Consider the following 22,615-nt stretch of genomic DNA (forward strand, 5'->3'; position numbering starts at 1 on the left):
AGGGGTGGGATAGGGAGGGTGGGAGGGAGACGCAAGAGGGAGGAGATATGGGGATATATGTTCATGTATAGCTGATTCACTTTGTTATACAGCCGAAACTAACACACCACTGTAAAGCAATTATACGCCAATAAAGATGCTAAAAGAAAAAGAATGTAGCAGGCGTTTCCCACCCATGCAAGCTCCAGCTCCATGAGAATACCTAGAACTCAAGATGGGTCCCATTCTTTACTTCTAAACAGCAAGGCTGCTAATACTTTTCTCACTTATCCCCTTATATTGTTGCCAGAAAGGTTTACAAGGCCTAGCAAGTGTCCGCTTCTATTAGGAAATGTTTTTGTATTCCTACGCAATGGTCTACTATTGGTCTACAGTTTATAAACATGCTATTTGGATCATTTGCACAAAATGATGAGTTAGGAAGTAGGTCTGCTTGGTTACAGTAGAGGATTTGCCTGAGGACATTAGCACACATTGTGCACGGAGCAGGACACACAGCTAATATCGGTTTTTCTTCTTTGTGCCTTGAGGGCTCTTCTGCCAGCTGCTCCCCCTGGCTCCCCACTGCTCTGCATTCTGCCATAGCCACTGATGGTTTAATGGCAAAATTCGCTGGGCAGCAAGCCATGTGGCTCTTACAGACGGCAATTAGGAGAGAAGGAAAGGCTGAATTACAAGGTGTTTGAAAACGCAGTTTGAAAAAGTCAGATCTTATTTTCTCTTACCTCCTGGTAATAAAATCTCTGTATTCATCCCAAAACAGACAGCTAACTCTGGGGTCATTTGGAGTCAACAGCTCAGTCAATATAAAAATCCACTACACAGTCAATGGGGAGCATGAAAATCCATTAAAACCAGAAGTCATATTTTTTTCATCATAAGGAATCCTTACCTTTTCTTTGGCTTTCCTTTTCGTCCCTGCATCCATCCACTCATTTTCTTTCTCCAGCATGTCAATAAAGGCCCATCGAACACCCTCAATCAATTCCTCCATCTATAAGGAAATACCCAAAGAAGCAGGTCAAAACCAAGAAGCTTCAGACAAGCTTTTCTAGGCCACGATAAATAGCCCAATGCTAAACACAGTGTCAAAGAGGCTCCTTTAAGCTTGACTCCATGCTCTGGCAGCATTTCTTTGCCCAGGAAAATGCCTTTTCCCCCCATTACTAGAAGAAAACTAACCACTTCTTTCCTTGAGAACAATGTGATGGCCCACTTGTAAAAGGATTACATGAGGAAAGGAATTCGCCATAGGTTATGACTAATAACTTACCTGTAGCTACCGTATTAGCGCACCCATATCAAGGTTGCAACTAATTTCAATAGGTTAATAAGGGCTTGAGAGAAAAAAGCAAAGGCATGTGCTGTGTACTTCAGAAAGGTATTGCAGAAGAAAGTGAGTGAACAGTTGAAAGAGATACTGTTAACAGAGAAACAGGCAGGGAGAGCCAGCACCCTAGACACTTCTCAATATGAATCACTTATGTCAAGACCCCAGTTCTCTCCAAATTAATGCCAGTGGTTAAACCAAATGCGTGGCTGTTCTCTGTCATCTTCCTACTCTCCTCTCTCCTCTCTGACAGCTCAGAAAAGTCGTATGCTATTTCAAGTCTTAAATGGTTAGGTCTCAAGGGGACTGCTACAGAAACACGGTCTTCTGAAAGCCCTGTTTCAAAGTGTTCCAAGAGTGAGACCACACCTACAGTGATGATGTGTTTGCCCTGGCTTTTCTTCCAGCATCTGTGGGTCAAAAGAGAGGACTGGGGGAGAGAGATGCTAACACTTAACTTCAGCAGCCCACACGGAGCAGTCTGGGGAGGTCCTGCTTGTCTATGGGTGAAAACCAATCGAAATTCCATTCTCCTACACAGACGCTTCATTTTTCCTTATAGGACACTCAAGAAAGCATATAATACTAGGTTTGGCACCAGAATGAAAATTTTCATTTGAAATTATGGAGGTGTAAATCCATTTTTAGCATTAATTCTAGAAAGAAAGAAATTTAGATGTTTCCTTGGTTCTATAATGAATTGTCAGCACAAAGCTCAAAATAGTTTTTTTCTGTTTAATAAGTTTTCAGCTATGTTTTCAGTTCAATAACAGTTGTAAGGGAATAAGAGCTGGCAATCAGTGGGCTGGGTTCCATTGTATGTAAATAAGAACAAACAGCAGATGGAGGCGGGGGTACTTCACAGCTATTTCTTCCCAACTTAGTGAAAACATTAAGAGAAAAGAAACCTCAGCTTGAGATTGGGGCGTGATAAAGACAGGAAATGACAGAAAAGCAAAGGTCCTTTAAAATCATTAGTTCGCTGGTTCTCAACCTTGTCTGTACATGGGGTCTCTGGCTGGGGGGTGGCGGGAGGAGCTTTAAACAATGCTGATGTCATTGTTGCAGAGTGAGGCCTGAGCCCTGGGAGGTTGCAAAGCCCCTCCAGGTGATTCCAATGTGCAGCCAGGATGAAGACTCACTGGTGTAGGGAAGCCACTTATTTTACAGATAAGGAAATCAGGAGTCAAGAGAGTCCATGAGCAGGAATTTCCTGGCGATCCAGTGGCTAAGACTCTGCACTCCCAATGCAGGGGGCCTGGGTTCGACCCCTGGTCAGGGAACTAGATCCCACATGCCGCATCTAAGACTTCGCATGCAGCAACTAAGAGTTTGCATGCCGCAACTAAAGATTCCTCATGCTGCAACTAAAAGATCCCAAATGCCGCAACTAAAGATCCTGCATACCGCAACGAAGATCCCACACGCCACAACGAAGATCCCACATGCCACGACTAAGACCTGGCGCAGCCAAATAAATAAATAAATATTTTTGAAAAGACAGAGAGAGAGAAAGAGAGAGTCCATGATCTCTTCCAGCTCTTACAGCTGGGAAGGGTCAGAGCCAGGACCTGACCTCAGAGGTAAATGACAGTTGTGAGGTCAGAACGTCCAGGAGCAACAGAGGTGTCCCTCAGAAATCAGAGGAAAATGCCAGGAAAGTAGAAGAAAACAGAGAGAGATGCAGCAGTGACCATTTCAAACAGAAAACCCACAGAAGGAGGGTGCTAAAACAACAAGGAAATCTTCAGGGCCTAGATCATTTGCCTCTGCAGTCACCAGCACCCCTAAGTCTTTATGACATCACTGTAGGGGAGCAAAATTTGCCACCCTAAAATATGTCTCTGGCATATCAATTGTTTTAAGCTGGTCATTTTCTGAGGAACAGCAGACATAGGAAGGGATCTGAAAACGAAATAGCAGTTGCCCTTTTGTAAGAAATATCTCCATTTGTAAGGGAAATTTCCATTTGAAGGGTGTCTCCCTCTCTGTACCTGGAAGAGGAGGATGACTAAATCTCCAGAAACTCCTATCAATCAATGGAGAAGTCATCGACTTAAATCTTCATCACAATCACCGTCCTTTACCGCACTTTTCCTAGTATTGCCCCATAACTGACATCCTCTTTTGTCTTTAGCTGAAGATGGTATATAACGTGAGGGCTTTGGCCATTTTGGCAAGCTGCTTAGTTTTCCCTGGTCTCTCCCATGCATATACGTTACTTAACTTTGTTTGCTTTTCTGCTGTCACTCTCTGTCACATCAATTTAACTCTTCTATCAGCCAGAAGAATTTAGAAGGGGAGAGGAATACTTCTTCCTCTCCAACACCATCATGCAGCAACACGCACCAGCCAGCCTGTCACCTTCACATAAAAGGAGAAACAGTAACTTCCCAAACTAGGGAGGGGCAACAGGGATGGAAAGAAATGGGTGCATTAATTTGCCAGAGATTCAGCGACTGAATCAATGGAACCAGGTGATTAATTTTGTGGGGAGGTGAGGAAAGGGTGGAACAGTCAGATTAATTCCCAGGCTTCAGGCACAGGCAACCAGATGGACACTGCCCCATTTTCTTTTTTTTTGCATTTTTAAAAATTGAGTTATAATTGACATATATTAGTTTCAGGTATACAACATAATGATTTGATATTTGTATATATTATGAAATGATCACAATAATAAGTCTAGTTAACACCCATCACCATGTTACCAAACACAAGTTCATATGCCCAACGCACAGTGAGGCCAAACAATCTGAAACATCGGAGTCTAGAGCGGAGAAAGGTTTATTGCAGGGCCAAGCAAGGAGAACAAGTGGTTCATGCTCAAACACCCTGAACTCCCCAGCAGTTTTCAGGCAGAAGTATTTATAGGCAAAATTTGGGGTGATGGCTGCAGGGTGTGTAACTTTCTTCTGATTGGTTGGTGGTGAGGTAACAGGGCGGTGCTCCAGGAATCCTATGCTCAGCCTGGAGTTACCATCCTCCCCCTGGGTGGGGGCCTTAGTTCTTGCAGAAGAACTCAGAGATATACGGCTATGTGTATCCCTTGAGGAGGAACCAGGACACTGCTGCACTGTGGTCTCCTTATTCCTCCTCCTTTGTTTCTGCATTCCCTCCCTTCCCTGCTTAGCAACTGTTTGAAGCTGCCCTTGGGAACTCAGGGAAGGTCAAGCAGGCTGAAGCCTTTTTCCTGCGAATAAGAAACGCGGGACACGGAAAAGATTTGTACCAGGGAGGGCCCCGCAGAGTCTTGCTCCGTTTCAACCAAACATAGAGTATTTTTTTTCCCTTGAGATGAGAACTTTTAAGATCTACTCTCTTAGCAACTATCAAATATACAATACAGTATTACAAATTATAGTCACCATTTTCTAAGACATAGAATGTTGGAAGAGAAAGACAGGTGAAGACAAAGGCCAGACCTCACTGGGAAGTGGAGACATCAAGGCTGCACAACCCAGTCGAGGAGTCTGTCTATGAAAGAGAGAAAGCAAAGACAGGGTACAAGTGGATATAGGGTTAAGAGAGGGTTCTGAGTTTGGGTTGTGTGCATTTGTTTGTTGCTGCTGCTGTTGTGGTAGTTGCCCATGTGAGAGGTTTACCTGTGTTTGTTTATGTACTGACGGACATTCAACAAGAAGGAAACGAAAAACCTGATTAAAAAATGAGCCAAAGACCTTAACAGACATCTCACTAAAGAAGACATATAGATGGCAAACAAACATAAGAAGAGATGTTTCACATCACATGTCATGAGGGAAATGCAACTAAAACAATGAGATAGCACTACACACCTATTAGAATTGCCCAAATCCACAACACTGACAATACCAAGCACTGGAGAGGCTGTGGAGCAACAGGACTCTCACTCACTGCTGGTGGGAATGCAAAATCGGAGAGCCATTTTGGAAGACAGTTTGGTAGCTTTTTTACAAAACTAAACATACTTTCACCATACAATCCAGCAATCACATTCCCTGGTATTTACCCAAAGGAGATAGAAACTTATGTCCACCCAAAAGTCTGCACCCAGATGTTTATAGCGACTTTATTTATACTTACCAAACCTTGGAAGCAACTATGGTGTCCTTCAGTAGGTGACCGGCTAAACAAGCTGTGATACATCCAGACAATGGAATATTACTCAGTGCTAAAAAGAAATGAGCTAGCAAGCCATGAGGAGACATGGAGAAACCTTAAGTGCATATTACTAACTGAAAGAAACCAATCTGAAAAGGCTACATGCTGTATGATTCCAATGATACCACATCCAGAAAAGGCAAAACTATGGAGGCAATAAAAAGATCGGCGGTTGTGGGGTGGGGGTGGGGAGAGATAAGCAGGCAGAGCACAGAGAATCTTCAGGGCAGCGAAAATACTCTGGATGATATTATAATGATACATTCATGTCATCATACACTTGTTCAAATGCACAGAATGTACAAGACTGAACTCTAAGGTAAACTATATACCTTGGGTGATAATGATGTGTCAATGTAGGTTCACCTTCAGTTTAAAAAAAAAAAAAGTGAGTGATGTTAATGAGAGAAACTAGGCATGTGTCAGGGGCAGGAGTGTTAGGTAGCTAGTCAGACATGAGAGGGTCCTGCCCCATCCTGGATGGTTCATCTTTCCCTCTCCCACCAGGACACCTGGTGGACAGAGCACACCCAGAGATCCTCCCTCTTGTGGCCGAGGACCACCACTAGGTCTCCAGCCGTATCAGGACCAAGCAAGACAAAACTGCCAGCACAGGTTGACGCAGGCGCACCAAGACCTACAAGGTGACTCAAGGTAACCCAGGGTTCATTACGCCTCACTTGTAATAACTTAGCATTGCGGCTTTTGCTTTCCCGCCCCACCCCATGGGTTCTGCTTGGGTGCTTATGGGTAAGTGCCTGCATACTAGCAGGAAAGTTATATAACCTAAAGCTGTCGATCAACTTGACAATCAAATGACATAGGACACACCCAACCCTGTCCCATTGCAGGGCTGCTCTGGTTTCCAGATAGACCACTCTCATCCTTTCTTGGGAGTGTACTTTCGCTCTGCTTAATAAAACTCTTGCTACTTAAAACTGCTCTATGCCTCCTGACTGAATTCTTTCCCTTGAGAAGGGCAAGAACCGAGGAAATCGCCATTCCACGAAATCTTTACACCCTCCTCTCAATTTTGTTGTTGAAGGAGAGAATATGCCATCTCAAAACACGTCTCTTTGGCTTAAGGATTATCTCAAACTGATTATTTTTAAGAAAGAGCACACAAAATAAGTGCTAAAAACCAAGAGGTTACCCTCTTGGAAGAAACACTTGCATTTATAAGAGAAACCTCTGAGTCTCCCTCTCTGTATCAGGAAGAGCAAGTTGACTAAATCTCTAGAAACTTTTATTGATGGAGAAGGCAAGGCATGAACTTAAGTCTGCATAACAAGCAGACCTTTGTTTACTGTGCTTTTCTCAATAACCTCCCTCAACTGTCTCCCCAGCCCTCACCCCACTCTCCAACATCTTCTGTCTTCAGCTGGAGATGGTATTTAAGGCTATGGTTTGGGCCATTATGGAAAGTTACTCAGTTTCCCTGGCTTGCTCTCATGTATGCAGGAGATATACATGTTATTAAACTTCTGTTTCTCTCCTGTTACTCTGTCTTTTTATGATAGGGAGGTCTCAGCCAAGAACCCAGAAGGATAGAGGAAAGATTTTTTTCTTCCCCATGCTATAAACTTAAAACTGCTGTAAAAAAAAAAATTAAGTCCTTTTTAAAGGACTTACTGTGTGTAGGTTATATGCAAATACGACACCATTTTATATAAGGCAATCAAGCATCCGCAGATTGTGGTTATCTGCAGGGAGTCCTGGAACCAATCGCCCGCAGATACCGAGAGAAGACTGTAATCATTTTCCTCTTTTCTTTCCCTGTGAGCCACAGCTGGTCTCTGCCCTATCCTCTGAGACCACCACTCCCCTCCCAGGTCTCATCACAGGTTCTCAATTCTTTCTTTTTGACCACTCTACAGATTTAATATGTAACAGTTTTTGTGAAATGGTGCTGAACCACCCCAGCAGACTTTAAGAACAAGGGAAATCTCTGGAGGTGATTAATGTCATTGGTTGGCGTGTCAATGCAAATAAGAGAAATAATGATTTTAGTATGCTGGAACTAGGAAGATAAATCACTGAACACTTCTGATTTTTACCTTTAGACTACTCTACAGCATCACATAATAACAATGCCTTCAGTCAAGTCATGTTCCCTGAGGCAGCAAAAGCCTGCTGTGATTTTTAAATAAGAAGACAGAAATATTATTTCTTCACCAAACCTTGACCTAATGCCCCAACCAGCCAGCATATAACATTAATAGAAATCACTTAAAGTAGAAGTCATAAGGTGAAGTTATCCATAGAAAATATTTATTTAGAGTTAAAAATCAAAATATGACATACAAAAATTAACTCAAATATTATTATGGCAAAATCTGCCACATGCAGAATAAGAGCCCTCCATGTAAAGCAGCATTTTGTTAAGCATCTACTTATCTCAGATTTTATGGACCCACACTGAGAAAATACAGTTTATTTGGTCAGTATATGGGCAGTTTTTAGTTCTTTCCCTCAACCAATGCTATTTAAAAGTGGGTTCCCCTTTTCATTCTTTGCACTCCAGGGTTTTGCCCACAGCATTCTACATCAGACATCAGACACTGGTGAGCCACATACACATATGCATACACCTGGTACCCTTCAGGAAAGGTTTTTTTAAATGAGATTCTCCTATCTTAGTGCATTAAAATTGTCTCACCTGCTCTTCTTTTGACCTCTCCTTATCCTCCCTCCCCTCACATGGACATAGGAACTTTGTGTTCTATATATATGGGTCAAGATGGTTCTATTAATGCATTTAAAGGGACATATGCTAATACCGCTTTGAGAAGACGTGAAACCAAGCAGGACCCTGCATGGCCTTCCTGGTGACAGACCCCCTCCGTGTCCCCCACTTCTTGTTTGGAAAAAAAGCTTTAGTCTCGCCGGCCTTCCCCTGAGTTCCAAAGAGCAAATTTAAGCAGTTAATAATTAGAAAAGTGAGGGAATGCAGAAACAAAGTCAAAGCAATCAAGCAAAATGTTACGATAGCTTACACAATATTTCAGCCATAAAACAGAGTCAAAGGACTCCTAGTTCCTCCTCAAGGGATACAGATAACGATCTGACACATATCTTTGAGTTGGTTTACAGAAACCAGAGCCCCACCAGATGGAAACTGCTGACCATAAGCATGCAGACCTCAGACTGGTTGGAACCAGAAGACTGATGCTTAAGATTCTCAAAACATCACCCTGTTACCTCACCAACAACCAATCAGAAGAATGTCCACAAGCTGATCACACACCTTGCAACCCTCACCCCTAATGTTGCATTTAAAAACCCTTGCCCAACCCTACTGTGAACTGCGTACGCGAGGGATCTAGGTTGCGCGCTCCTTGTGAGAATCTAATGCCTGATGATCTGAAGTGGGGCTGAGGCGGTGATGCTAGTGCTGGGGAGGGGCTGCAAATACAGATTATCATTAGCAGAGAGGTTTGACCGCACAGAGACCATAATAAATCAACTGCTTGCAGACGCGTATCAAAACCCTATCAGTGAGTGGCAAGTGACAGTTAAGCTGCATCTTACGGAGGAGACTGGACAGAAGCAACACACTTTGGGTGTCACTGTCTGCCATCACTCCCAGATGGGACCATCTAGTTGCAGGAAAACAAGCTCAGGGCTCCCACCGATTCTGCATTAGGGTGAGTTGTATAACTAATTCATTATACATGACAATGTAATAATAACAGAAATAAAGTGCAAGTAAACGTAAATAAATAAATAAGTAAAATAAAAACGCTTGCCCAAAAGCCATCAAGGAGTATGGGTCTTTTGAGCTTTAGCTGCCCATTCTCCCTGCAAATAAATGCTATACTTCCCTTCACCACAACCCAGGGTCTGTAGATTGACTTTACTGCACATCGAGATTGGCTCGATAACAAAAGGGGTCAGTTCACCCCACTGTCAGTTGTAGTTTCCTTCAAAGCTTTGTCTCTGGTGACAAAGAAATCCTACATGGCCAACTCAGATCGTACCTCATACCAACGAATCCCAAACACTTAAACCCACACTTTCAGTCCCTTCTCTGAGTTCCTATTAGGCTTATATTCAGAACAATATAGGTGTGTGTCTAATTGCCATTTATATTTATTTGATCTCCCCAAGAAATCCATAAGCTTCGAAGACAGGAATCATGATTTAGATCAAATGACGTCATGGATATGTAAGGCAACTAAGAAGTGTTGAAGGGGAGCAGAATTTGCCACCCCAAAACATACCTCTTTGGCATGAGGATTATTTTAGATTTTAGGCTGATTATTTTTAAGGAACAGCAGATTAGAAAAAGCTCAGAAAACAGAGAAGTTACTCTTTTGTAAGAGACATTTACATTTACAGGGGAAACCTCCATTTGAGAGGGTGTCTCCCTCTCTGTACCAGGAAGATGTCATGACTAAATCTCTAGAAACTCTTATCAGTGGAGAAGTCAAAACTTACATCTGTATAACGTTACCCTTGTTTACCGTGCTTTGCCTGGTAACCTCCCATAACTGGCTTCCCTCCCCCGACAACAACATCTTTTGACTTTAGCTGCAGATGGTATTTAGGGTGATGACTTGGGCCATTTTGGCGAGTTACTCAGTTTTCCTGGGTCTCTCTCATGTATACAGGAGGTATACGTGTTATTAAACCTCTCTCTCTCTCCTGTTAATCTGTCTTTTCATTACAGAGGGATCTTAGCCAAGAACCTAGGAGGTTAAAGGGAAAAATAATTTTTCTTCCCCTATGGTGTTCTGCAAATTTAAAGTTGTTAGTTTTATGATTTCATATCTCACCACTGTTAGTTTTATGATTTCACATCTTACATGATATGATTTTTCACATGGTATGATTTCATACGATACATGTAGCAGATGTTCAATAAATAGAAGTTGATTTATGTTTTTCAAAACCTCCAGGGGGTATCTAGCAAAGAAATGAAATTTAATCAAATATCTTTTATACATGCTAATGTATAACAGTTATTCCAGCAGTTATTCCAAATATAAACTTCAGTGGAACTCAAATGACTCAGTAAGTTAGCCCAGTCCATTCTGAGGTTGATGATGCCAACGTGGTACAGAACAGATGGCTAAGAATGGTTTAAAAATATTAATATATGTATATACATATATATTATATATCTGATAGAAATAGCTATAGGCTGATGGAGTTCTTAAAGAAGAAAAACAATCTTCAAGGTGATTATATGCATTAAAGTAATTTTAATGAAATTCTTAAATAAAAGCATAATGTTGAAGAGATTTTCCTAATATATTCAGAAATTATACGTAATATCTTAACAAAACATAAGATTAAAACGTCTCCAGTCTCCTCACTGGTCTAGAGCAAGACATGGTTCCTTAAATTATAACCACGTGACGAGTGAATGTGAAAAACAAAAATTACTATCAATAATTCATGTGGTTAACCTGGAAGAAATAGGCTGCAATCTAAGGGAAGTTCTAAAACTTTTCTTTCTGGCAACTGTCACTTCACTAGAAACACAGACATTAAATAAATCAATGCACTAATAAATATTAACTATCCACTGACTCATTATTTATACTGTATTTATGAAAACAACTTTGAATTGGCTCCTGATAAAAATATAATAATGGCATTGAAATAAGAAGTAAAGAAGAGACCCATGTTAAGGTGGGAGAAGTGGTAAAGCCAGAAAAACTAAGGATAGTTAGGAAACCCTCAGTTTCTGGCAGCCAAGCAAGCTGGTATGATAAAACAAATCATACCAGTTTGTCAAGATTAACAAACTTGCGTAGCTATTTAAAATGTTGGCGAAAGAAAAAAATGTCAAGCTACTTGGGCCCCAGACATGCTATAAAGTATGTCAGTCTGGTGGGGCAGTTTACCACGACCTCTTATCAAAAAGCATAAGGCTGGGACTTCCCTGGTGGCGCAGTGGTTAAGAATCCGCCTGCCAATGCAGGGGAGACGGGTTCGAGCCCTGGTCCGGAAGGTAACAAGAGTAAAATCCTATTTACTGGATATGAACAGAGAGACTGTGCTCTGATTTTCTAACTCATCTTTTTCTGTTTCCCACTTTCCTACTCTTCGAGGGAACGGATCAGAAACCAGAATAATATTTAGAAGTCAACCAGTCTCATAATGGTCTAGCTTTTGGCTGTGGGTAAACTCCCTCCAGCAAGGAATTCTCCCTGGTCACATCCAAAACGCAGCTCTGTTGGAGGGCCTAAGTGCTTTCTTCCAGCCAATGAATTTCCAGGACAGGGTCTCCGCAGCCCACAGGCCTGATCAGATCTGCTTGACAAGACTGTGGCCGATAATAAGCGGCAAAGGCAACAGTGTCCAATGTTATCCAAAGATAGAGACCACAAACAAGAAAGGCGGCCCAAATGTGTCACCATCGTGGCAGCACACTCAAGGACAAGGGCAAGAGTAGTGTCCACACTTATTTCAAAAGAATTCCCAATGACCTTTCTGAATTACTTGTTTTGCTGGATGTCATTTTACCAAAGGTTGCTTAAAAAGAGCTGTCAGGATTGGGGTCTTATGACATCTGCTGTAATAAGATTTAGCCCGTAGAGAGTTGTGAAACCTGGATCTGTTCTAGAAATTATACTTGGCTCCTTGAGTAGTTGCATGAGACTCTCTCTTATGAGCCAGATTTAAGCATTAAACGATAGGGCTGGTTCTGGAATGTGGCTAGGGCACCAGCCATAAAAGGATCTTTATCCCAACTGAAAGCTACTACACTGGGCATATATGCAGGACTAGGAACAGCAATCCCCCAGGTACCTGCCTCACACTCACTCTTTTGAGGAGAAATTAGAAAGAAGAGATCTCAATGCAGGAGAGTTGCCACAGTTCTTTGATAGATAGTATGCATTCTCTCTTCATGATTAATCTTAGGCATGGCACACAGTAATAACAGTAGCTGACGTTCACTGGGCACTCACTATGCACCAGGCATGTGCTAAGCCTTCTACGTGGATTATCTCACTCAGTCCTCGTCACAAAACAGCGAAGTAGGTACTGTTTGTATCCCTGTCTATGAGTCACTGCAATGATGGCTTTTAACTCTATACCCCCATCCCTGTACCCATGCTCTTTGCTGTGGGACCTTTCACTAAAAAGGCAGCGTCTACTTCCCTGCTCTGTCATTCTGGACTGGCCTTGTGGCTTGCTTTGGTGAACAGAATGCAGACGTGACACTATGCCAGTCCTGAGCCTGGGCCTCAGGAAGCCTCACGCGTCTCCGCCTGCTCACTTGCACCTCTGCCATCGCTATGAAAACGTGCCCAGGCTAGCCGGCTGAAGGAAGTACAATACTTGGAGTAGAGCCAAGTCATCCTGGCCACCTCTGCTGAAGCCAGCCTAGACCAGCCAACCCCCAGACATTAGACAAACCACGCGAAAATAAGCAGAGCTGCCCAGGGGAACCACCAACCAACTCCAGGCGCATCAACATCAACTGTTAATTGGTGAAGGCCACTGAAGTTTTGTGGCTGAGTGTTACACAGCATTACTATAGCAGCAAAACCTTGTGTACCATTCATAAACAGGAAGATAGAGAAACAAAGAGGTTAATTTGCCCCAAATGATAAGAACAGAACTGGGCTATGAGATGCTAATGCAAGTTTTCAGAAAATCAGACGTAATTTCTTAATAAGGTCAATATTTTATAACTGTATTTTAAAAGCCCTTTAAAACTCACATCAGTTTGTTTTGCCTTAATCCAGACGGATCTTCTGCAAAGACCCAGAGAAACTGATTGATATAACAGCTGACACCATTGCCTAGGCAAACGGAAACAGGGACACTTGATAGCCAGATAGAATATCCTTTACTTTGCGCGACTTGTGTTGAAGGGAGCTTTATCTTTATCAGTACAATGGCTATACTGAGAGCAACTCTTGTAACAGCATCTGTAAGGAATCAAGAACCCCTCGGTATAAAGGCATTGCTATGATGCATGACACTGACTTTCAAGTGACTTCTGCCACTAACGTTAGAGTTACATCTCATTTATTCAACCACTGAGAAAAACGGTGAGCAAGGGAATTGGAGAACTTGAATATTAATGGAAGTCCATCAATTCAATTATCTTGGCTAACTAATGAGGTGAACTCCTAGTGCATGGAGGTTGCAAGTTCAAACGCCACCACTGCAATTGGACCCATGTGGGTACTTAAGTCTTCGGCACCAGCTGCAGCAGTATGGGATGGGAGGAGAAACCCGTTCTTGGGATAAGAATTACTACCAGAATTGCTCATGCAGAGCACTCAGAAAACTGGACGATACTCTAGGTCATCCATGGCATTACTTGGGGACATGAACGATGTCCTTACCATAAAGAGAAAAAGGAATCAGCTACTAGAGTACAGGAGAAATCAGTGAATTGTTTTACACAGTAAATAAAGCTTTAATTCTTCACTTAATAAAATCTCAATCTAAAGTATAATAAAAGATTCGTTCCTCTTTAACTAAATTAACCTTCCGCGTACAGAATGTTTTAACGTATAATAAGAGACCAGTGACTTTATCTTTGATTTGAGTGTTGACAAAAACTCTCTCGTTGACCAACCTTTAGCCAGGTTCATCTAAGCCCTGTGCCAGGCCCGCACAGCCCAGTTTTATCAAGAATCCCAGTAAGTCAGTTTACAGAGAACCCCCTCCACACTTGATATCTGAGCACCCTCCATATCTGTCAGATTCCTCATCCCCCACCCTTGATATCTGTGCACCCTGGCCTGCCTTCAGAAAAAGTCCCCTGACCTGTGAACGTTTCCTCTTAGTCATTTTCCATCCACTGCCTCCTTCACCCTGCTCCTTGGCCAACCCCCAGCTGTCTCTGCCATGTTCACAGTTGAGCCCGATCTCTCTCACCTACTTGGAAAGTCTTGACATCCTTTGCAATACTCCTGAATAAAGTCTTCCTTATCATTTTAACAAGTATCAGAATATTTTTTTCTTTAATAGGGTTCACCCTACAACAAAAACAGATAATTTGAGAGAACAGCAATAAAATGCCTATTGGCAGAGCTGAGATATATGAATAAAGATAAGTAATTTGGGGACAGAGTATCTATAATGAGATAAAATTATGTGGTTTAATAATTTAGCTCAGACAAAATGTTCAAATGGGAATTCCAATTTCCTTGAATTTTCTAGAAACTACAATTCAAAGCATAAAACGGAAAGATCCTTTTCTCCTTTGCATCAACATGATAGAAAATTTTTCTTTGACGTGTATGTTTACATTTCTGCCTTAGTAACCCAAAAAAATGGTGAACATTTTAAAGACTGTTTTGATGAAGAAACCTTACAGAGCCTTAGGTCATCATTCCAAGTATCAGGGATCACTCCTCAGAATGATATATGTAGGAAATACTGGAAATTGAGCTCAGTGTGTGGACTGAGCCAAAGATGAACCTCAAATGTTGCTCTTAGATGAAATCTCTGATAATCAGCTTGTTTCTTACTGTTTCCCCGTTTCTTCTGAAAATTCTATGAACACAAAAAAATGCAATGTCACCTGGTTAGACTCGAACTGATTAAGCTTTCACTCTATTTGTCTTTAAAATATTAGAATGCTACTAGAAGCAAAACCTATTCCAACTGTTCCCTACCTCTAAAATGCTAAGAAATAGGAAATATGTGCCTTTTATTTGTATAAGATCTTAATACATGAATAAGTAATTTCCTGATAAGGGTGAATCAATTATAGGACAAGCCACTAAGAAGTCTTTTCATTATGACTGGTCTCCTCATGCCAGTCATAAAAATGGTGAAGATTCAAGTGTTTTTCAGAGAGAAGCAAGGGAACAGAACACTGACTTAAAGCTAGGGTGTTTGGACTTGAACCCCACCTAAAGCATTTTCAGGCCGTGTGACATTTGGGGAATTTACTTAAACTCTTGGAGCCTCAGTGCCCTCATCTGGAAACATGAGGGCAATAATAGCAATTACAGGGCCACCGCGAGGACTAAATGAGTTAACGCATCGAAAGCTCTTATAGAATGCGTACCAGACATCCAACTAAATCTCAGTAAAAGTTAGCTACCTTATTATCATCATCAGATTTTTAAAACATTATACAGCCATCGTTGGGATCTTTGTGTGCCCACCGTGGACACTGATATCTATCTGGGGCATTTACTCATACATTACAGATATAAATTATCATTAATAATTTTAAAATGGAAGAGAAAAACAAGTAACAACTTTAGACATCCCTCCCCACGTACACACATACCCCTAACTCTCTCTCCTGTCATTTAGGTCATGAGCCTACAGATCAGGGTTTGTCACAGTACGATGAGAGCCATCATCTCTATTTACAGTGACAATACACCATGGATTCTCTGAGAGAGTTCTACTTTCATACCCTTCATATAACTTTCCACAAAAGCAACCTGTTAAATGATTAGCTAATATGCTGTATTTTTAAACTATGCATGATCTTCTAAATAAGATTGCAAAACTTAAAGAGTTCTCTGACAGACACGGTCATGACTTTGGGTCTGAAAACTGGAGAGAAAATGTTAGTGTAAAAGCCACAAAACGGTATCCCAGGGACATATTCAGTTTGGCCTCCAAAGTACCGGCCAAGATTTAAAATGTAGGATATTTCACATACAAGTCCGTATTTCTGACTTCTCTCAAAACACAAAAAACAGAAACCGAGCAACCCTCGGCAGGCATCCTGCATGAAAAGAGCCTGAGCTGAATCCTGAATATCACATCCATTCCTATTCATCACTACTGGGTCCCAGACACCGAGGCCCAGGGTCAGCTGTCACTCATCACTGCACTTGCCCTGGCTTTTGCTGACACCCAGCCAGCTTTACTCCTGTACGTTATTTAATGTTCCTCACTGGCTGTGAGGGTATTTGAGCTCGGAACCCCCCACTTTCGCCTTGACTGAGTCCTTTGCACCTTTCAGGCACTGAACATCTCTGACTTGCAGACTCCACACCAGCTGGTCCCTGAGCCAATGAGAACCAAGCCTCCAAGGTGCTTACCTCAGAGTACAGTCTAGAATTTGTTTCCTCCTCTAAGCTGGTATCCCAGAGAATCTGAAACATCCTCACCAAGTACTAGCTTGACTCCAACTCCCACCCCTGTTCCCAGGCCATGAATCTCACGTGGGGTTGCTTGAGTCCTTCCCCTCTCAATATTAGAGCACTCTGAGAAACCCAGTTGGTCAGACACCAACAACTCCACCTTCTCGGGGACCTTCCTGGCTACTAGCACCCGCTCACCCAGGGACTGAGCCCTGCCATGCTGAACTCCAGGCAGGGCTTGAACTCTTCAGTTCTTTAGACAGGCACTGTCCAATAGCCACACGTGGCAATTGAACACTTGAAATGGGGTTAGTCCGAACTGAGATGTGCTATAAAAATATGCATGGGGTTTCAAAGACTGAGTGTTAAATAAAGCACACAAACTACTGCATTAATAATTTTACATTAATTACTTGTTGAAATGACAATATTTTGGATATATCTGGTTAAGCAAAATATATTATTAGAATTAATTTCACCTGTTTCCTTTTACTTTTTAAATAAGGCTAGTAGAAAATGTAAAATTACATACATGGCTCATACCGAGTTCTACTGGATAGTGCTACTCTAGGTAACAAAGACAACCACCGTCCAAAGAGTTGTGCAACTCCCTACTCTCACTCCACCGGCCTGTCCCTCTGACTCAAGTAAAGTCTGCAGCCAGTCCCACATGGATTAAGGTCCTGGCTCACTATCTGATAGGCAAGAGATTGTTCCATGTGGCCTCTTTAGGTGGCTTTCTGTGGAAGGAGTCTCCTTTTTCTACATGCTATTCTTCCCATTTCTAATTAAATTTGTAAAACTCCCATTGTTATGTGTGAGTGAATAAATATGACTGTACATGAATGTGGCTGTGTGCACGTGCAGACTCGCATATGGGAAGTCACAAGGAAATAGTAATGTAAAATGATGTGTTTTCCCCAATGATAAAGGAAGAGAGGTACTTTGGGGGAGTGAGGGAGGATGCCTTCACCGCTACGAAGGAAACCCCAAAGTGAACTGCTCCTCCCACCCTCTCTATAACAAAGGGTGCCAACCAGAGGCAGTTGGGCCAACTTGCCATTAAGAGGCTGCAGAGGGCTTCCCTGGTGGCTCAGTGGTTAACAATCCACCTGCCAATGCAGGGGACACGGGTCCGAGCCCTGGTTTGGGAAGATCCCACATGCCGCGGAGCAATGAAGCCCGTGCGCCACAACTACTGAGCCTGCACTCTAGAGCCCGCGAGCCACAACTACTGAGCCCGCGAGCCACAACTACTGAGCCCGCGTGCTACAACTACTGAAGCCCGCACACCTAGAGCCCGTGCTCCACAACAAGAGAAGCCACCGCAAGGAGAAGCCCACGCACCGCAACGAAGAGTAGCGCCCGCTCGCTGCAACTAGAGAAAGCCTGCACACAGCAACGAAGACCCGACGCAGCCCCCCAAAATAAATTTATTAAAAAAAAAAGAGGCTGTAAAAACAGAAATACTGAGGAGAAGCACAAAGTCTCTTAGAGGAACCCAGGTATCAGTTTTCAAAGGAAAACTAAATAGCTCAGAGGAAAAAAACAACAACAAAAAAAGCAGAACTAAAAAGTAGCCTGAAGGCCCTCACACCTGGGGTTTGGCACAGTCCACTTAAAGCAATCTGAAACAGGGAAATTTTCTATGATCTGAAAATTGAAGCGATTACTTGCACTAATGCAACAGGCTTTAGCAAACGATGTACTGCTGCCCTGAGTCAAATGCCTGCCCTGCTCACATGATTTGCCAGAGCTGTTTTTTGGTGGTAACTGCAAACACATGAATGATGCAAAGGCCTTGCTACTCCAAGTGTGGTCCCTAGACCAGCAGTGTCAGCACTGCTTGGGAGCTTGTTATGCAAATTCTTGGGTCCTACCCCAGACCCGGTTAAAATGCAATGAGATTTTGCATTTTAACCACCAGATCGTTCAGTGATTCCTGTACACATTAAAGCTTGAGAAATACCTGAAGTTTAACCTTCTGACTGTATTCATTTGCTTAACAACTGTTTTTGAAAATAAAACAATGGCACCCACCCCTCTGAGTTAGTGTCTCTGGAATTTGTGCCATTGGGGATATTTTTGTTTTTCTCTTTGGATTGTAGCTAATAATAAAGAATGTTTTTCAAGTAAATCAGTGGTTCCAGGTGGTTCTTGGATGAGAGCCCTGTAACACAGCTATAAAAAGCCACATATTACTCTTATAAGTTTCCAACTTAAGTATTCCCTGAGGCAAATAGCTTCTGCTTAAGGGAGGCAAATAATTTTATGTAAAATAAATGAGTATCTGTGTAACTATCACACTACCTTCACGTCCCACGTACATCAAAATAAGGGGGGAAGTGCCAAAATCAACTTGACTTGTCACATCCTGACACATGAAAAAGGGACTTTCACACCAAAACTGAGACAAACAAATTAATCCACATACCTTTCGTATTACTTAAAATTCTTCTACTGCCAAAAAAAAAATCCTGCTATATAAAAACACCTCCATTATCCCTTAATTGTTTTTATATCCTTCCCAGGGCTTATAATGTTACCACTGTGATTATCTGATAAATTCTCAATCCATTTACTCCGACCAAGGAGTGAAAGAAAACACAATGGGAATATTCAGTATTTTGAAATAAGACATTAATTCTTCAGTGGAATTATTTACAAGAAGAGTACTTACAGGTTCAAATATAAAGTCTCGAACTTGGCATAAAATTCTCCAAAGTATCAAAAGACAGAAAAAAATCCAAGTAAATGTGCTTAGATGTATGGCATTCCGAAGCAAACCTCAGCACATAATACATAGTTGTAATACATATCAACACATAATACCAACCAGTGGAATTATCATGGCTTAACAGACTTTTTTATTTCTTTGCCTTTAAATTCAATGTTTAATGACCACCTGCACCCAAGGTGCTTACATATTCATATCTGACTGACTACGATGGATTGTTATTAGCGAAGGGAAGCAAAATATACCATCCCTAAATATGCCCCTTTGCCATATTGATTATTTGGGGCTGATTATTTTTGAGAGGCTGCAGACACAGGAATTGTCCTGAAAACAGTAGAAATCACCCTTTTGTGAGAGAAATGAACGTTTATAAGGGTAAACTCCATTGTAAGGGTGTCTCCCTCTCTGTACCAAGAGGAGCATGACTAAATCTCTAGAAACTCTTAGCAATGGAGACGGCAAGGACTTAAGTCTGCATCACAGCCATGCCCTTATTTACTGCATTTTGTCTGGTGCCCACAAGTGGCTTCTTCCAGTGCTCAACATCTTCTTTCGTCTTTAGCTGGACTTGGAATTTAAGGTGGTAGCTTGGGCCATTTCTGGGAGTTACTCAGTTTTCCTGAGTAGAAGAGGTACACATGTTATTAAACTTGTTTGGTTTTCTCCTATTAATCTTTTATTACAGGAGGGTCTCAGCCAGGAACCTAGAAGAGTAGAGAAAAAAATTTTTTTTCCTCCCCTACATTAGTTAATCATACCTAGATATTCTGCTTCATGCCATTTGTAAAATATAATTCTTCACAAAGAAAATGCACATCAGAAAAAAAAAAACCTAGCTAAATTGAAATTTCTATTTTAAAATAGACCCTCTACTCCAGTGTAGCTGAAACACATGGAGAAGAACACAGCCAAAATGAGGAGACTTTTTAAAATTCATGACCTCCAACTTCACCTAGAGCAGCCATACTACATTTCCTCAGTTTACTCAGTCTCCCACTCCCCTGGACAACCATTTCACTCCTCCTCTCTCCTCCAACCTTCAGCCCCAACCTCTGTCCTAAACTCAAAACTCATACCCTACTGCCTCCATGACATCTCCACCTGGAAGTCTGATAACATCTCAAATTCAACATGGCCGAAACTGAACTCCTGATCCTGCCTTCCAAACCTGATCCTCCCCACAGTATTCCTCTTCTCAGTTAATAGCACCTCCATATTTCCATTTAATCAGACTCAGAGCTCTTACTCTCAGATCCCTCAACAAATCTGTCGGCAAACTGCGCTGGTTCTATCCTTCAGAATGTATTCAGAATGCAACCCCTTCTCACAACTTCCACAGCTACCATCTGGTCCAAGCCACCATCATCTCTGGCCTGGTCCCTCTGATAGTATCCTAATTGGCCTCCCTGCTTCCATTCTTGACCTGATACAATCTCTTCTCAACACAGCAGCCAGGGCGATCCTCTCAACATAAGTCAAGTCACATCAGGCCTCTGCTAAAAAGCCTGCATTAGCTCCCCACTTGACTCAGAGTAAAAGCCAACATTCTTACAATGTTCTACAAGGATTATAAAATGCCACACCATCCCTGTTATTGCTCTGACCTCAGTGCCTACTTCTCTCACCCTCATTCACCCTGCTCCAGCCACGTGGACCTCCCTGCTCTTCCCTGACCACTCCAGGCACATCCCTGCCTCAGGGATTTTGCACTAACTGTTCCATCTGCTAAGAACACTCTTCCCCCAGATAGATGCCATATCTATTTCTCTCACCTCCTTCAAATCTTTGCCAAATGTCATCTTCACAATGAGGCTTTCCTTGATCATCCTATTTAATCCTACAATCCACCCCCACATATTCATACCTTCCAGCAATCCCGATCGTCTTTACCCTGATCTCATTCCTCTGTCTTCCAGAGTCCTTATCATCTTCTAATACACTTGCTAATGTATGCACTGTATTGATTTTTTTGTCTACCCTCACCAATAGAATGTCATCTCAATGAGGCCAGGGATCTTTGTTCTCTGTTGTATCCCAAGTGCCTAGAACAGTGCCTAGTATATAACAGATGTTCAACAAATATTTGTTGAGTAAATGAATGAAATTAAACCTCAGCTTTTATTAGTGGATTTATCTGGTTGAGCCATTAACACCACTACGACAATTACGAATAGCCACAGATCATGGGTACATGGAAGTTGATTACAATGCTCTTTCTATATAGGTTTACAAATTTACAAAATAAAAGGATTTCTTTTTAAGCTTATGAAAAAAATTGACAGTGTTTTCTGTGAAATAAATGTCACATCTCTAGTTTTTAGAAGACAGCATAAGGAAAGGGGGGGAAAATCCCTGCATTTTGTTTGTTTCTAAGCCACTTAATAGTTGTTAAATATGAGAGGGTGTGGAGAAAAGGGAACCCTCCTACACTGTTGGTGGGAATGTAAATTAGTGCAGCCACTATGGAGAACAGTATGGAGGTTCCTTAAAAGACTAAAAATAGAACTACCATATGATCCAGCAATCCCACTCCTGGGCATATATCCAGAGAAAACTCTAATTCAAAAAGATACATGCAACCCAATGTTCATAATAGCACTATTTACAACAGTCGAGACATGGAAGCAACCCTAGTGTCCATCAACGGATGAATGAATAAAGAAGATGTGGTGTACACACACACATATATACACATGATGGAATACTACTCAGACATAAAAAAGAATGAAATAATGCCATTTGCAGCAACATGGATGGACCTAGAGATTATCATACTAAGTGAACTAAGTCAGACAGAGAAAGACAAATACCATATGATATCACTTATATGTGGAATCCAAAAAAAATTATACAAATCAACTTATTTACAAAACAGAAATAGACTCACAGACATAGAAAACAAACTTACGCTTACCAAAGGGAAAAGGGGAGAGGGATAAATTAGGAGTTTAGGGATAAATTAGAGGGATAAATTAGGAGTGTGTATATATTAGATACACACTAATATATATATAAAATAGATAAACAACAAGGTCCTACTGTATAGCACAGGGAATTATACTCAATATCTCATAATAACCTATGATGGAAAAGAATCTGAAAAAGAATAGATATATATGTAGGCATAACTGAATCACTCTGCTGTATACCCAAAACTAATACACTGTAAATCAACTATACTTCAATAAAAAAATTGTTTGTTTTCAACCCAATCAAAAAATGGGCAGAAGACCTAAATCGACATTTCTCCACAGATGGCCAATAGGCACATGAAAAGATGCTCAACATCATTAATTATTACATTATACTATATATGTCATATATATAACTATTATACACATAACTGTATCACTTTGCTGTACACCAGAAACT

At 41.6% G+C, this 22,615-nt stretch overlaps 1 protein-coding gene across 1 annotated transcript in view; it reads right to left on the bottom strand.

Annotated features, from left to right (window-relative positions):
• PHEX (phosphate regulating endopeptidase X-linked) overlaps positions 1-22,615 on the bottom strand; it is a 188,569-nt gene that overhangs the window by 99,621 nt on the left and 66,333 nt on the right. The window contains exon 12 of the mRNA XM_024739450.1: positions 893-994. Within this exon, the coding sequence (XP_024595218.1) occupies positions 893-994 (102 nt within the window). The remainder of the gene's footprint in view (positions 1-892; positions 995-22,615) is intronic.

The sequence above is a fragment of the Neophocaena asiaeorientalis genome, unplaced genomic scaffold, assembly GCF_003031525.2.
Source record: "Neophocaena asiaeorientalis asiaeorientalis breed wild unplaced genomic scaffold, Neophocaena_asiaeorientalis_V1.1 scaffold194, whole genome shotgun sequence".
NCBI classification, from domain to species: domain Eukaryota; kingdom Metazoa; phylum Chordata; class Mammalia; order Artiodactyla; family Phocoenidae; genus Neophocaena; species Neophocaena asiaeorientalis.